Source organism: Seriola aureovittata, chromosome 17, assembly GCF_021018895.1.
Source record: "Seriola aureovittata isolate HTS-2021-v1 ecotype China chromosome 17, ASM2101889v1, whole genome shotgun sequence".
In the NCBI taxonomy this organism is placed as follows: Eukaryota; Metazoa; Chordata; class Actinopteri; order Carangiformes; family Carangidae; genus Seriola; species Seriola aureovittata.
Window position 1 is genome coordinate 10776956 of NC_079380.1, and position 15732 is coordinate 10792687.

A 15732-nucleotide genomic window follows, 5' to 3' on the forward strand; every position below is an offset into this window, starting at 1 on the left:
GTCAAAAGTTACTCTTCCCCGAAGGCAATTAATGGCAATTGATCCCCCCAACTAATAAAACTCACTTGCAGTCTAATTTTAGTATTAACTGGGGAGCAACAGACAGAGAGAAAGATAAGCCAGAGATTGACTGAGGTAGTGTTCAGAGCAGTAAGGACACCGGACGACAGAGAGCAGGGATGGAAGAGTCCGATAGAAGATGGAAGAGAGGGAGAGAATAAGCAGAAATGGCTGCAGATTAAGATAAAACAAGAACATTAGTGGAAAATACACAAAGGGATGAAAAACGCAACAGCACGACAGAGATAGAGTACGGGCTCGACGTTGAACGTAGAAAGACAAAGACAAATGGGAGGAAAATGGGGGGGAATTCAAAGAAAAGGGGAAGGAAGAGGGATCAGGCCAGGCTGTGTGAAAGCAGAGCATCTAATAAGTTTGGACGTAGAGAGGAAATGGAGCTGTTTGGGATCGATAATGCTGCCCGTGATCAGGTGGAGGAGGGGCGAAGGCTGAAAGGATGGATGTCTCTCTCTCTCTGACTAATCCAATCAAAAGTAGTGCTGTGTGCACCCGCAAGCACGTGCACACACATGTACACACACAGTTCACGTGAAAAAAGGCCCCTGCCGGGACGAGCCGTCCATTCACACTGCATCTACACACTCGGCAAATAAAGCAAAATGTAATGAGAGACAGAGCGGCCATTTTAATGATGAAATTAAAGACCCATCCACATAAGTGGAAGGAAAAGGGCTGGAAATAAAATCTCGTGGCTCGGCTCTGTGCCGCTCCCCTGCTTTCCTTGGAGCACTGTTGTGCTGTGCTCTCGTCTCCTTGGGTCGGGGGGGATCAGATTAAAATGTCTTGGGGGACGCGGGGACTGTGTGATTGGAGTGTAAAGTAGCAACCACCCTGCGAGCCAATGTGCTCACTGTCACATCTTGTCACTCCTGCCAATCCCTTGGTACTCCACCCCCCCACCCCCCACCCCCCCTCTCTTTTCCTCTTGTGCACTCACTGCTGCCCCCCCCCTCCCAAAACTCTCAGAATGAGTGGATTTGAAATCCGAGTTGTGGCAATCTGACTGTATCTACATGAACAACTTAAATATGCTGTAATGTCAACCATGAGAATGGCTCATACAATTTTAAAATTAATACATCCAAATTTAATTAAACTAAGTAAGAGGTAATATTCTATTCTTATTTTCTATTCATGCGGTATTATACACATACATTAGTTACATTTCTGTATGACTGAATGCCTGCTGTGCACATGAATGACTCACAGTGGTTCTTATTGGCTAAATTATTATGCCATTATTCTTAATATGGATGCATATTTTTTTTATATTTTTGAGTTAGTGTGCTGCAGTTTTTTTTTTCTGTCAGTCAGCACCTTTCTTATCATTAATCCTCTTTCTTTAAGGCAACTCAGCTTCAGAAGGCTGTTAGGTGGAGAGATGACAGACGCCTACAGAGGCCAGTGCTGGAGTTAAGACAAAACAAAAAGAGGAAGCCTCCACAGTGAAACCTCCTCCAGTTTGTTTCAACTGCATCTGACTGTCTGCTTGATTCTGCCATTGCCTTGAGGGGGGGGGGGGGGTTTCTTTTCCTCTGTCTGCCTCCCTGCCTGCGTCTCACTCACTGTCAAGTCTTTGGATGTATTTTGTGTGTGTGAGTGCTCATGTGTGTTAAGGCTTTTCTATAAGTACGTCTGTATGTATCTGCTGATGTACATGCGAGAGCAGCCAACATGTGTGTGCTTGTACATACAGTATTTACACGGGTTTAATAATGCATGCATTTTGAAATGCATTTAAAACTTCATCTACCCTCAAGAGGGGAAAATCCCTGCATCTGTAGTGCATGATTACCGCAGATCTGTGGAGCATATGGCTGCTCCAGTGCTGTGGAGGTATGTAAGACAGTGGATGGCGAGGCCACAGCGGGGCATGCCAGCTTCTCATTACAGCTCATATCCTGCGGTGCTAACAGGTGGAGGTTAGCTTGTCTCAAACTGCAGAATCCACCTAAGTTAGTCACTCGTAAGGTATATGCAGCCTCCTGCCTTCAATAAAATTACCTTATATCCTTACATGTGGGGCTAGTCTGCCTACGCACCAGATATTCACTTATTCTTTAGAAAGATTCTTGCGAACGAATGCAGAAGTGTGCATCAATTTTTCATACTGCTATCAGCTTGAAAGGGAGCCACAGTTGGTGTCTCACTTTTTTTTTAATGATATATTACATAGTGGGCAGTTATAAGCAATATGTTCAAAATTCAACAAAGTAATTTTGGAGGTATGTCAGCGCTTTATCATAATACTTTCTTTCTTTCTTTTTTCTTCCCCCCCCTCTAACATGTTTAAGCTCATGCTGTGCTCCTGGTGAGCTTTTTCCCAAGCCGAGGAGTTTTCACAGCAACACATCCTCTCTTCTCTTCATTAATGTTTCATAAATGCCGGGCTGAAATTAAGAGCTTATTTGAATCAGTTCCAATTTCATTACCACCCACCTATCCATCCTGCACTAACCTCCCCATTCTCCTCGCAGTGGCAGTTTAGAAGGCAGGAAGGGGAGAGGTAATTCTTAAATGCAAATGTATGTTGTCCCTATATGCTTGCAGGGAGATCTATGTGTCAGTGCTCGTGAGCAACTGATCACTCGGGGTTCAAGTGGTAAACTTGCGTATGTTTTGGAAGAGTGGCTTATTTATGTAAATATGATTAAAACCTCTCTTTGCAGTGAAGAATAGGTCATTGACATTGGTTCATTTAACTTGGTGTTGAAACCATGCAGTCAGATCAGATATCTCATTAGTGTAGGAAAAACAACTTCCCCCGATATCTAATGTTATCTAGAATTATATTCAGATTATGCGGAGTGAAATGGAAAACGTGTAATGTTTGCATACCGCAGGCAGGTCAGGCCTGAGAGTGTTGCGTTTGAGTACTTTTGATAACATAACCTGTGCTATCATCATCATCGTGCTATCAGTGGTGGCTAGCTGGGAGCACTTCAGGTCTCGGGGATTATCCTCTCCTCCCAGACACAGACAACGGTGGTTTCAGGAGCGAGGAGGTGTTCACTTCACGGTCCCAGAAATTCATCCATTAGATGTGTGGGATGAAAGAGAATATGTAAGTGCCAGATTTGTAGCTGTCGCAGTCATGGCTGCCATGCAAAAGCCCATTAAGGAAGAAGACAGCAGCAATGAAAACAACAGGAAACCGCAGCGAGATGAGAAATCAATTGGGCTTGTTCGCTATAGAGAAAATTACTCTTTAAGGTTTCTGGCTTGCCCCTTTTGCACAACCTGCCTCTGTTTCCATGACATCACATCTGACAGCCCCACCGTCATGTGGTGGCATGTCTTTCAACCACAACATCCACCCCCACACCCCCCTAATAGAAAACCGATTAAAATGGGAGTTACTGATGCAGTGATAGGCAGAAAAAGGAATAGTTGTGGTTTAAAAAAAAAAAAAAGGCTGACAGGGAGGAGAGAGATGGCTCTAATTTCCTCTAGCTTAGTTCAAATGCTGCCCAGTTACAATGCTGAATGACAACTTCAGTAGAATCCCTGCTGAGAGAGGGGAAGAAGAGATGAGATGAGAGGGCGCGGTCATTACTAGGCTAAAAAGTAGAAATCAAATGCAAACCCAACATTTCTCCTCTGGTCTCCTCTAGACTGCAGACAGAAGAGATTCCCCCGAATACATCACCCGCATCAGTCACTCACATGATAAGTGTATTTGTAGCTTAGTAGCAATCCTAATGAAAACTAACCAACTTGTGCCTTTTACCAAAACGATTCTCTCTGGTGCAAAGCTGCTCAGACCCGTTGTTATGTTAATGTTTAACAAAGTTCAGAGGGATTATCCAATTAGACATTTGAGCTGGTGGTATCACTGTCGAGAGTTGCAGGATGGACTTCCTCTGGCGTTTCATTAGCCCGACCCTGGAGCAGGCTGCTGTAAATCCAGAGCTAAATGAGATCATAAATCTACAGCTCCCTACTTTATGAGCATGACGGGAAGTATATTATAACTTTCATAAGCGGCAGGCGGGGGGGGGGACAGGCAGAAGTAGGCTCTGAAGAAGTCCTGAGATAAGGGGGGGGTCTGACCGTTACACTGTCACGTCTGAGAAACTTCCACACTACAGAGGATGGACTGGGTAAGAGCAGGACTGAGATAAAGTTGTATACAGAAAAAGAAAGAAGCATTTTGAGCAGGCATCAAAGTAAAACAGTCTGAGAGTCACAATAACAATCTAAGGTACTACCAGTGTAATCCATCTCTTTCCTCTGTTTCCATCCTGCTGTGCCAACTTTGTTTACCTAAGTTGTACAGCTTCACTTTCTTGTACTCTCTCTCTGCACAGTGGTGTTTTATGTCTGCCAATAACTTCTCTGAATGTTTGTTGCCGGCAAAGTAGAAACATCTGTCCCTGCCACACAGAGCTCACTTCTATCTACACTATGGCCAGAGAATCAGATCTAATTTTTTTTCAAATTTGCTGGGTATCGCTGTAATTGGCCACACGCAGATAAACATGCAAATACACCCCCCTGCTCCTGAAATGAGCAATCAGTCAACCCTCAATGCACAGGACAGCTGCTGGCCTTTAAAATAAAACTCGATGAAGACTCCAAGTGAAGTCCCTGGTCTCGCCTGCTCCCGAGGAAAACCGATTACCACAATCAGCACAGCATGGTTGCCAGTCAATAATATGACTCATAAACTCATCATGCCTCTCTCCCTGCTGCCTCCTTTTTCCTCCCTGCTGCCTCGCACTTGCTCCCACTCCATCACTCCCATGACTGCCACTCCTCCTGCGTGGTGTCCTGCTCACTTTCCATCTGCGGCTCACACTCATTCCAATCCGGATCGCACTTGAATGATGGTGGGGTTGGGCAGATGTGTCAAGTGTTTTTTTTTTTTTTTTTTTTTTTGAAGTGGGGGCGTTCAGCGGGAGAACTCTTGGGAGAAGTGAGACACTCAACAGTGCTTGAAACTTACAAGCGAGCAGCTACGGCTTCATAATTTTTTTGGAGCGGGCTGCTAGCGCCATGCCAGGTGCCCCTGGTGAAAAGCATTTGGTTTCCACTCTGCTGTTAGACGGGTACAAAATAGCTCTATCACGGCTGGTGCTAAATAGAGGAGGGAGGCGAGAGTGGCAGGGTGGCTAGTGTGAGAAAACACTGTATAAACTGTTAGAACACAGTCATTGCTTCATTGGAAGAAAATATGGATTGCATAAGTGTGTAAACTATGAGATCATCAAACTGGCAAATCAACCACGTCAAAAGCCTGATTACTTGTACAACTATAGAGCCTGCGATCAATACTGCTTGGTACACAGGCTATCACACAATTAGTTAATGTATCGAAGCAATTTACAGTTATATTACAAGACTGGCTTTCCCTCAGACTCTCAGACTCTGGCTGTGCACGCTGCTTCACAATGACCTGGCAGTAGAGGACACCTGTCAGGATCTGAACTCCAAATAAATTTTGGTTGAAGGCAACACAATAAACATAAAAGCAAAGTGCTCAAATAAAAATCTGCAGCAGTATTTAATCTTTAATCCATAGCCAAGAATCGATCTTTACAATCTGCTTTATTGGATTGCACATTGGATGCTATAAAGTTTTACAGTCCCACATCCTGACAGACAGAGACTGGGTGACCCCAATCATATCCTGAGCCCCCAGCTCTTTGTATGCTGCCATTTGTTGTTCCATGCTGCCTTTTGATGGTGAGAATGTTTTCTTCACTCTTCTGCTGCACAGCTTTCTTATTTTAGATATCAAAGGGAGAGTCACCACACACACACACACCTCTGTACTGCCTTTCCATTCATTATTATGAGCACACACACTATGGTTACAATTTATGATTCATGATAATCCTTGTCTTAAACACTGTGTCCACTAAACCTGTAATCCAGACTGAGAGTGTCAGTGGGCAGGTACTGTGCTTAAGTGGTTTATGTCTTATTATTACTGTAAAGCAGACATTTTATATCTCAGTAGACTTCCCACTTTGACTTTAACTTGTAGAGCTCAACAGGGCTCTATTCTGGGACCACTCTAGTTTTTATTGAATATCTCACCCCATACTTTTCAAGTATGATGTCTCTTTTCACTTTTATGCTAAACACAGCTCAATTTCTCATTCTCAATTTAGTAGCCTGACCATACTGCCCTAAATTACATTACAGATGTTCAACAACTGATGGCTAAGGATTTCTTCCAGCAGCATCATGTTAAAAGACAATACAGGTTTGTTTCTTTTCCCTTAAGTTAAGATCACTAAAATCAGACCCTGTCACCTGGAGAGAATTATTCACTCTCTTCTAGCCCTGTTTAGACTACTTACCTGTGTGAAATGTGTTTAACTATAATTGTCCACAATTATTTCAGAACTCTGCAGGACTGTTATTGACTTATAGGTACAAATTAACTTCTTTTTCGTTTTTTTTTTTTTGCCTTGACATTTTAACACCTCCTGCTTATCCAGATTGCACAGTAAAACTCCAGAGAATATTTCAGAACTTTTAAAACCATATGCTACCTTACAGCCCCTCAGGTCATCTACGGGTTAAAAGCTTTCCTGCCAGGCAGTGTATCCACGCCCGTATATAAACCTGACTGACTTCTGCAATGCTGTACTTATAGTTTAATAATGAATTTCTTATTATACGATTAAAAATATGTGTGTGTGTGTGTGTATGTGTGTGTGTGTGTGTGTGTGTGTGTGCGCAGCCTGGCAGCTCTGCACATTATCTTGGCTTGACCATATTGTATAGCCACACAAGTTCCATGTTAGTGTTAGAGTTGCAGGGCCTCTTTCGCTCATTAAGAAACATGGTTTTGCACTATCCAGATGTGTACAAGCATCCAGGCAGTGTTGTGCTCAGTGCCATCGCAGTAAGGCCCTTAAAAACTCAGTCAGCTGTGTTCTTGGATCAGCTGGTACAGAAAGACAGGCACAGAAAGCAATTGAAGCAGACTGCTCTGAGCTGAGCTCTGAGCTGGGAGAATATGGGAGGCAGCATGCATGGGTGCCAGGGTGGGGGAGCAGCCATGCTATGGCCACTGGCACACTAGCACCAGAGTGTCACTAGACCGCGGCTAGATTGTCTTTGATTAGAGCTCTAAACATTGTGTGAGTCATGACTGCTTCTGAGATCATCACAGGCAAATGTCTCATTAATAGTGATGGGACTTTGAGGCGAAGTTTTACATTAAAGTTTTATTCGCTGTCATTGTTTATGAGGGAAGATTATTCCTCTCTCAAAGCGAAGACATTTCCCATCACAACAGACTGTTATACTGTAATAATTCTTGGCACCATCAAACTGGCTCATCAGGTTTGATGAAACTTTGATGAAATGAATTTCAGTAGCAGCATTTTTCCTTCATTGGTTGTGAATGAAAGTTGCCGCGAAGAAAATATCCAATATTGTATTGTATCCAGTCATTTGAAATGCAAATGATGCTTCCAGTCCTGAGTCTTGATAAGAATTACTCTTTACTGGAAAGAAACCTGGAAACATTTTTATTCCCCTTGACCCTGAACACCCCCCCCCAGGGAAAGGTGGGTGTTCAATAGGATTACAGGGTTTAGCGGTGTAAGTAATTCAAATATGAGTTGTACCCTGACATTGTTACACAGATTAGATTATGATTTTATTTCGAACTTGTACTTGGGGTTCCCTGCTGGCATATGTACAAGTTGTAGGAAAGATTAAAAAAAAAAGAAAAAAACAATGTGGGGCAAAATTCTTTCAGCTAGGTGCCTGGCATTTTCACAAAGGTAACGCTGTGCTCAGACGCCTTTTTTCTCCAAAGGGAAAAGTCACTACCTCACTGCATGATTCAGATGACACAAAGTGGTGGATTGATGTTTCTAACGAAGTGTTATAAATTATAAAAACTCTTCTTCAAACAGATGGACCTTCACCCCTGAGACAGGAATGCCTAAACATACCCGGAGCACATTATTCGAACACACAGACATACGCACACACGCACACAAGCACACATCCAGATGGTCGCCGATCTCTTGGGACATTCAATTTCATTCAATCATTTCAGCAGACCAGGGCATTTGCTTAATGGGTAAGGTGCCATAAAAACACGCTCAGGATAGAGGCAGAGGCAATCATTAACCACTGATGAGCCTGGAAATGTCAAATTCATACCTCTCTCTGATATTTCTCTGTCTGTCCTCCCATTAGCACACTAAAACACACAGACAGATGCCGCGCAGAACTTTTATGTTTGTAAGTGTACAAATAGTTCTTGAATATAAAACCTTAAAAAAAACTGCACCAGAGCTGTTTTTCTTTCTATACCTGTGTATGTACACTATGAGGCCAGTGTGTTTTAGTGTAAGAGAGGAAGATTGAGATGATTTAGAGATGAACAGAGCAAAGGAGAAATATGACATGCTCAAAACTCTAACATTGTCTCAACCTCCCTGTCTTCCCCATCACCTCTGAATCTGAGCACCATCCTTCCAGCCCTGGAGGTGACTGACAGATGGGATCAGCCTGAGCATCACTCAGAACGGCTCTCTACCTCCCGTCACCCAGGCAAAAAAATATGATTTACCACGGCCATCCACAGTGCATCCTTTCACCATCACTCACAAGCCCCACGATTCAGCATCATTATACTTAATGTGACTCTCACACCAACATGTGCATCATTCGCTCTTGGTTGAGTCATTGCTCTCACATGCATGTCTACCTCCATCATCTCTCTCTTATTAATACAACTCATCCCTTGAGACGGACTCTCGCAGTCCCGCTCCCAGCTGTAAACCCCTCTGAAGCCCCTCTGCTGTCTGCCGTTAAACATATATGTACACACGTTAACTCACATGTCACTATCTTCCTATTTCTTCACTTTCCCCCTCTGTCTTCTGCTGTGTCACTCTCTCTCATCTGTCACATTCCCTTTTCCTTTCATGCGTTCACAATGAGAGCATGCACGAACAAATACAGTGCACAGACACTTGCAAAAAATCAGAGGAAGTCATACGCACGCTGACAATCCTCTCCGAGGTGCCCCCTCTGGAGACGGTGGTCCCGTTGAGTCCCACCAGAGAGGGCAGAGTCTGGGACATCCAGTTGGTCACCATGGCCATGGTGCTGAGCACCGCCCCAATCTTTAGCATAGGAACGCTCATGTTTGCTTCCTGTGGGGCCCCGGCGCAAACGGCCCTACAGCCAGCCCTACCCTGCCCTGCCCTGGACCTCGGCTCCAGTCAAGCCCACTCTGCTCCAGACAGCCTAGGCAGGGAACCAGCCGGTCAGTCTGTGTCTCAGTCCGAGTAGCAGCAGAGCTCCCAGAGCTGGTAAAGCAGTTACAAGACTCACACACCACTGGCTCAGTCAAAGGGACAGCCAGAGACCGGTTAGAGGAGAGCAGCTCAAATCCAACAGCATCACGCTGGAATCTTCCCTCTCAGAGTGACTGCCTCAGCCTCACCCCCTCCCTCTCTCTCTCTCTCCTTCCATCTCTCTCACTTCCTCACTCTCCCCTTATCTCTCCCTCTCTCTCTCTCTCGCCCCCTCTCTCTCCCCCTTCTCTTCCTCAAGATGCAGAGCTGCGCATTGGCTGCCTCTGTGTCTCATCCCCTCCCAATCAGCCTCTGCTCTGTTCTTGCCAGCCCTGTTTTGCATGCATGTATCCATTCTTTCTCTTTCCTCTGTCTTTCTTTGACACTTGGCCGTTCTTTTATCACTCAGATATTGGTGTTTGCAAACACATTTCTGAGGCGTGGAGATCACAGAGGGGCTGATTGCAGAGTGCTGCTCTGTGCTCTGTGTTATGTGACGTGTGTGTGTGTGTGTGTGTGTGCGCGTGCCCAGAGCAGCCGAGGCACAGTAGACTGTCCTGCGGTCTCATCACATTGTCTGCACTGGATGGAGGGTTGAGAATGTATAGTGGTGGGTAGACAGATTAAAGGTTGGCCGGGGGCTCTTGGGGAGTGACACGGGCAGGTGGTTCAGGAAGGTATTAATGTGGGAGAGAGCCCGGTGCTCTTGCTCACGGCTGCTCGCGACAGCTCATCTGTCATTCTGCCTCATGACATATCCTAAATCAGCCTGTTGCTTGCATTTAGAGAGTATTTTACCAACTCCATTCTGCCTGAGGCACAACCATATCACCATATTCGGTTACAATGTCTTCTTGACACTCGCCATGTAAAAACGATGCTGTTGCTGTAGAGTGCATATTTGGATGACTTGATATACAGTGAATGGTGGAATGGTGGTTTAAGCAATAAATCTAGCTTTGGATTTGCCCTTACCTTGGTGCTTAAATAAGGGGGATTATGTATTATTTTTCCAAGTGGTATAGTTTTACTGCCATAATCCACAAGACTTTAGCTTTCAGCACACAGCAGGTAAGCCAGTGTCAGATATCATACCAATCACTCTGCTGCTTATTTTGGTGTCATTTCACTTCAGGGACTATGCCTTAAGCCTGATTTGATCTTATTTCAGGACAGACTTCAGACGTGTTCTGAAGCTTAGATCAGCCCTTTGGATGTGGACTATGTTTCTTCTTTTCTTTTTTTTTGTCTCCAAATCATAGCAGTCTGAATTTTCTGCTCACCTCTACAGCATTGGGCCGGATGGAGTGAGGCATGAAAGTGGATGGGGATAGGAGGGTGTCTCGAATTTCTCCTTGAAGCTTGAAGCCTCTCCTCGCAACAATTTCCGGCAAGACACCGGGGCCACTGACGGTGTCGTTTTATGCCCCTAAACAGCCATGCATAATGATGACAGAATGGCCTGCTCAGACAAAGCGGCCGGGTCATCTCCCTTTCTTGCTTGCTTCCTGGTCTGCTGACTTATTCATTTTGTCAGCCATAGATGGGCTCCCCTCCCCACCCAGTCACATTGGGTGAGTGATATGGGCTCCTCTGTGTGGGGCGTACTGTGAAGTGATATGAGAAGAGACAGCTTTTTGAGCCCTATCCAAAAAAATGTCAGCCTTCCTCAGCTCACCTGCCGGCTCTCACATCGGTCTCGCCCGTGTTGGCTCCTCTATTTTTGCAGCAACACTGTCCCCGTGTGGTCACCAGCGGAATCGCACTCTGCACACGCAGCCCGAGAGCCACGCAGTTCCCTGTCATTACTGTTGTGCAAGACTGAACCTGGTGACAGGTAGTTGCCACTTTATTGGAAAGTGTCAAGGAGATGTAAGAAGGCATGTGGCAGCACTGCTTAGAGTCACACTGTTCAATGTCCTTCAGAGGTTTTAGTGAGGGTGGCAAAAAAAGGTTATTTGCAAAGTATATCTGAGGACACACAAACACACTGCTACTGGTTTTTAATGCCAAAGTCCAGGGGCATGCCAGAAACGGATCTAATTTCATTTGACATTTGATCCCTTACTCATAATAGCTGCTCTGTGATGTACTTTAAGGCTACAGCTAAACCAGTATATATCTAATTCATCTATATAATGTGTATGTAAATAATTATAATGACATTATGTAGATATATCTAAATGTTAACATTTTTTTTTCCGCTCACGAGCTTCATGCAGGTGAAGAAAGCTGTGTTTTGTAATGTCACTGCTACTATTCACTGCTGCTATATTTTTCCTTCAATGCACCAGAGTTGCAGTTTTCCTCATATTCACAGGGTGGCAGCAAAGATTTAAACATGGATATGGACATCCTTTACCCTTGTATCTGCATTTAAGCTGCCACTCAAAGAAAGCCAGGTAGTGAAGCGGGAGGGCTGAGTGAAAAAGGAAAGGATCATTCTAGATGGTGCTCTTTGATGAAACCCCATCTTGGGCCTAGGGTTTAATTAAAGAGACCAGCCACCTCATGTATGACTATGGTCAGCGTGCAAGAAGTAAAATGGATATTTCACAGCAAGTGGAACAAGAAATCCATCGCTACAGCACATTTATTTCTTCAAATTCCCTCCAGTGGCTCCAATTTGTACAGTTTGACTGCCAAATATGTGTTTAATAATGAATTACACAGAAAATAGTGGGAAAACAGAGAGAATGCAGACAGCAACCACACACACATTATTCTACATTTGTGACGACCTTATTTTGACCTTTATTGACCTTAATTTTTCCCCAGCCCCTATAACCGAAACTTTTATCATCAGATCTACATGCCAAACCTTACATGAACTATAAACTAAACCTGAAACACTTTATTAACCCTGCGGACTGTGATAACTGAGGAACAGGCAGAATGTCCTACTGTTTCCTCAAGTGTCCTCACTCAAAACTCAAATTGGTTTTCGAATTGGTACAAGAACACAGACACAGTTGGAAGCACAGTGGGTGACAGGGAGGTCGAGCGTGCACCTCGGTTCTCTAATGATCACAGAGTAATTATCGTGTGATCTTGAAAATAACAAGTATTGAGTTCTCGTGATTACAGAATAGCTATTTTTCTGATCTCAAAATAACCCAAACTTTCTTGTTGTGATCATTAAATAAAAATCTGTGCAATATACTGATATATTAATAATCATAAATAGACAGCGGATGTAAAGCAGACTCTGCTCATGTCAAAGAGCAGTTTCCACAGCCAACTGATTCCAGTCCCTGTGATTCTAATAGTCAATTTTGACCAAAGACACAAGATACTTTCATTGTCCTGTAATATTACTAAAGGGACTGTGGTCATCCACAGATAGGGTAGTTTAAAATGTAGTGACTTGAGATTAGACTGACACAAACATCTGAAAGAGAATTTCTTATGTCTTCAGATAATAGATTTTTACCACATCAAAACCAAACCTTAATGGCAAGAATTATACACTGTGATTTCCCCCATGCCTCTTTATTCTTTAGCTCAACTCAACTCTGTTTTCTCTCCACTTGAGAGACAATGTTTCTTTTTTCCATAGCGCACTGACATGATTTTATTCATTTGTGGCAATAACCAAATACTGGGTGCATGCTGTACCTGCTGCATGTATAATAACTGAAGCCACAGCGGCACCAGAAACTCCAACATTATAACTTCCCTCTAAGGGTTTTTAACCTTTGCACCTTTATCTTCTATTTCAGTCTATCTTTCAGTCGGGGAACATTATTAATAACCGACATATTTGCTTTAGATGAATAGAATGGAGTGCTCATGAAACATTTCCAACTTAAAATTCCTCTCAGGAAGTGAAGGTCAGATGGCATCTTTTGAAAAGTGATGGACCAAATAAAAGATGGGAATAATCAGCACGATGAGCACAATCTGCCATACCTCAAAGAATCCCAGGCTCTGCCAATCAACTGTCTAATCATAGAGTCTGTTGGCAGAACAAGCTTTCATTAAATATTAGCAAGAGAGGAAGTCGGCCATTTAACCTGTATTAATTTAATCCTTTTTGATTAATTTTCAAAGCCATTCCTCATAATTTCCACTCTAATAATTGGCCAGCTTCATTTTCCGTGCTCTTCTGGTGTGTCATTATCACCAGTTCTCTGTCTTTCTCTTTTGTTCTCCTCCTCCGTGAGTTTTATTTAGCCTTTAACTCCTCTCCCTCTTACTGTTGTCTCTTTTAACCCCTCGGGCAATTAGAAGAAAAAAAGCTGAGCTCATACACTTTCACTGGCGATCTTAGTTGTCTTGTTGCATGCTGGGACTCAGATTTGCACTGCATACTGTAGACACAATGTGCATGCATGGCCTTGTGCTTTATACTAAACATCTAAAAAAAAGAAAAGAAAAAAAGAAGAAATTCTAGCCTGTGGGCATGCTCTATAAAGGGCATTTTTAATCATTTCAAATAGTGCAAATGCCCACCAACTACAGAAATGGCAGCGTTCACGCACACCCATGGATGGCAGTAGAGCGCTACAGAGCCCCAAGGCCATAGGGACAAGCTCAAAGTGAGATAACACTACTGGGGAGCAGAAAAGCTCCAAGCCCTAGCCACATCCTCGCTGAGCACAAAGACACAGCCAGCTACAAATTCACAGCTGAAATACAGGACCAAATTACACCTCAGCTAATTACACAGACCTCCTTCATAATGATGCAGAGCTGTTATGACTGAGGCAGCGAGGCCGCACACAAACCAAGCCCACGTCTGAGCTCTGAAAGATGCTGGAGTCATCTGGCTCTGAGAATACTGGCTATTTTTCTGAGTCATAATTCATTAATTAGATGATGGACATGCGGGCCCACTGCCTTCTAAATATATCAAGATCAAATCAGCTTAAACAAAGCGTGACCTCATTACCATAGCAACTATTTAAATGGAATAAATAGGCTGTACCCCAGGGTTCAGGCAGGCAGACACAGTGGTGTGCTTTCAACATGGAGTGTTTAATCTATTAACGGCTCCTGTGGGCCTTTGATTAAGGAAACTCATCTGGGCTTTCACATTTTAGAGTAGCGACTGAGACCACAAGAGGACTGTGATGTAAACACACACACACACACACACACACACACACACAACACACACACACACACACACACACACATCGACCTCTGCATGCATTAAATACACAGAATATCCAGTTAAATATGTCTGATAATTCAAGCAGTGAGCGCTTTCCACAAATGAGGCCGGACCTCTGTCTCACTCCGACCAAAGAGGCCATTGACAGTATATGAAATGGCATGACATGCTTTACAGTGTGTGGCTTGCATGAGGACCTTTACAAGGGAGTCAATAAGCCTGCATGTTCAATCCGCATTTGTGTGTATGTATTTACATACTGCATGCCACACATAGATTTGTTTGTGTGTGTGTGTGTGTGTCTCAGTGCTTCTCCATATTTGCATCCACTTGCATGAGCAACACTTTCTCTCCACTGAGCTGTGAAATGTCTACAATTCTCTGTAATGGTGGCTGCCACAGTGTCGTGTGAGAGACATGGTTGAACTGTGACATGCACATAATATATACAGTAGTACTTACTGTGGTCACTACTGTATGAGACAGATGTACAGAAGAAAACGGTATCAACTGCCCGAGGCTCATTAAGCAGTACTGCTTAACTACAATGATTGCTGTTAACAGGTGAGAATCTATCCTTCCAGGGAGAATGCATGAGAAAGAAAATCAATGCAGCAAGTGTGTCTGCCTGGCTGTATTGACTGTAACACACTGACAATACCCTGTCGTGAGTCCATCCACTGTCTTTACAGTATAGCTTGTAGAGCCCATCTAATCAACCCGGAGTGACGACAAGGAGGCACATTCATAATATATCACAAGGCGCTATTGCAAGACTGATACCATGACACCTTCTGTGTTCTTAATTAGTCCGTAATCTATCAGCACCTGTGAAGTGAAATAGGTTTTGCAACAGCACTGACATTATATTCTTTGATCTTGTATTAAGAGCAATGTCAACCTGACATTGAGTAAAATATTCAAATCTGAGACAAAATTTTCTTATAACGGCACCATTGCGTAAAATGGACATTTGCAGATGTCTTTAGAATAACTGTATATGCGTCTCCTGCTCAGCCTGCCTTTGTAATGACTCACCCAGAGGGACAGGTGCCGTCAAAGAGGCTAAATTGCAGAAATATTTACTCTGCCATGTTTCCTTCGACCAAGCAAACATGGTGTCGGAGAGATTCTAGTTCGGTGTACTTGTTCTCAGAAGCTTCATGAATATATTGCTGGAACATGCATTCAAATTTTATTCATAGAAGGATTGATTGCTTCTGATTGCTCCCTTGATTACAATCTCAA

The 15732-nt window shown here is 43.6% G+C and overlaps 1 protein-coding gene across 2 annotated transcripts in view; it reads right to left on the reverse strand.

Moving 5' to 3' along the window:
* Positions 1 to 15732, reverse strand: part of olfm2a (olfactomedin 2a) — a 42396-nt gene that overhangs the window by 11969 nt on the left and 14695 nt on the right. Inside the window, exon 1 of one of the 2 annotated variants that reach the window (XM_056402273.1) lies at positions 9069 to 9519. The exons of the other annotated variant lie outside the window; for it this stretch is intronic. Coding sequence (XP_056258248.1) covers positions 9069 to 9212 — 144 coding nt within the window. The 5' untranslated portion in view covers positions 9213 to 9519. Of the gene's footprint in view, positions 1 to 9068; positions 9520 to 15732 lie in introns of those variants that run through there. 2 annotated transcript variants of the gene reach the window in all.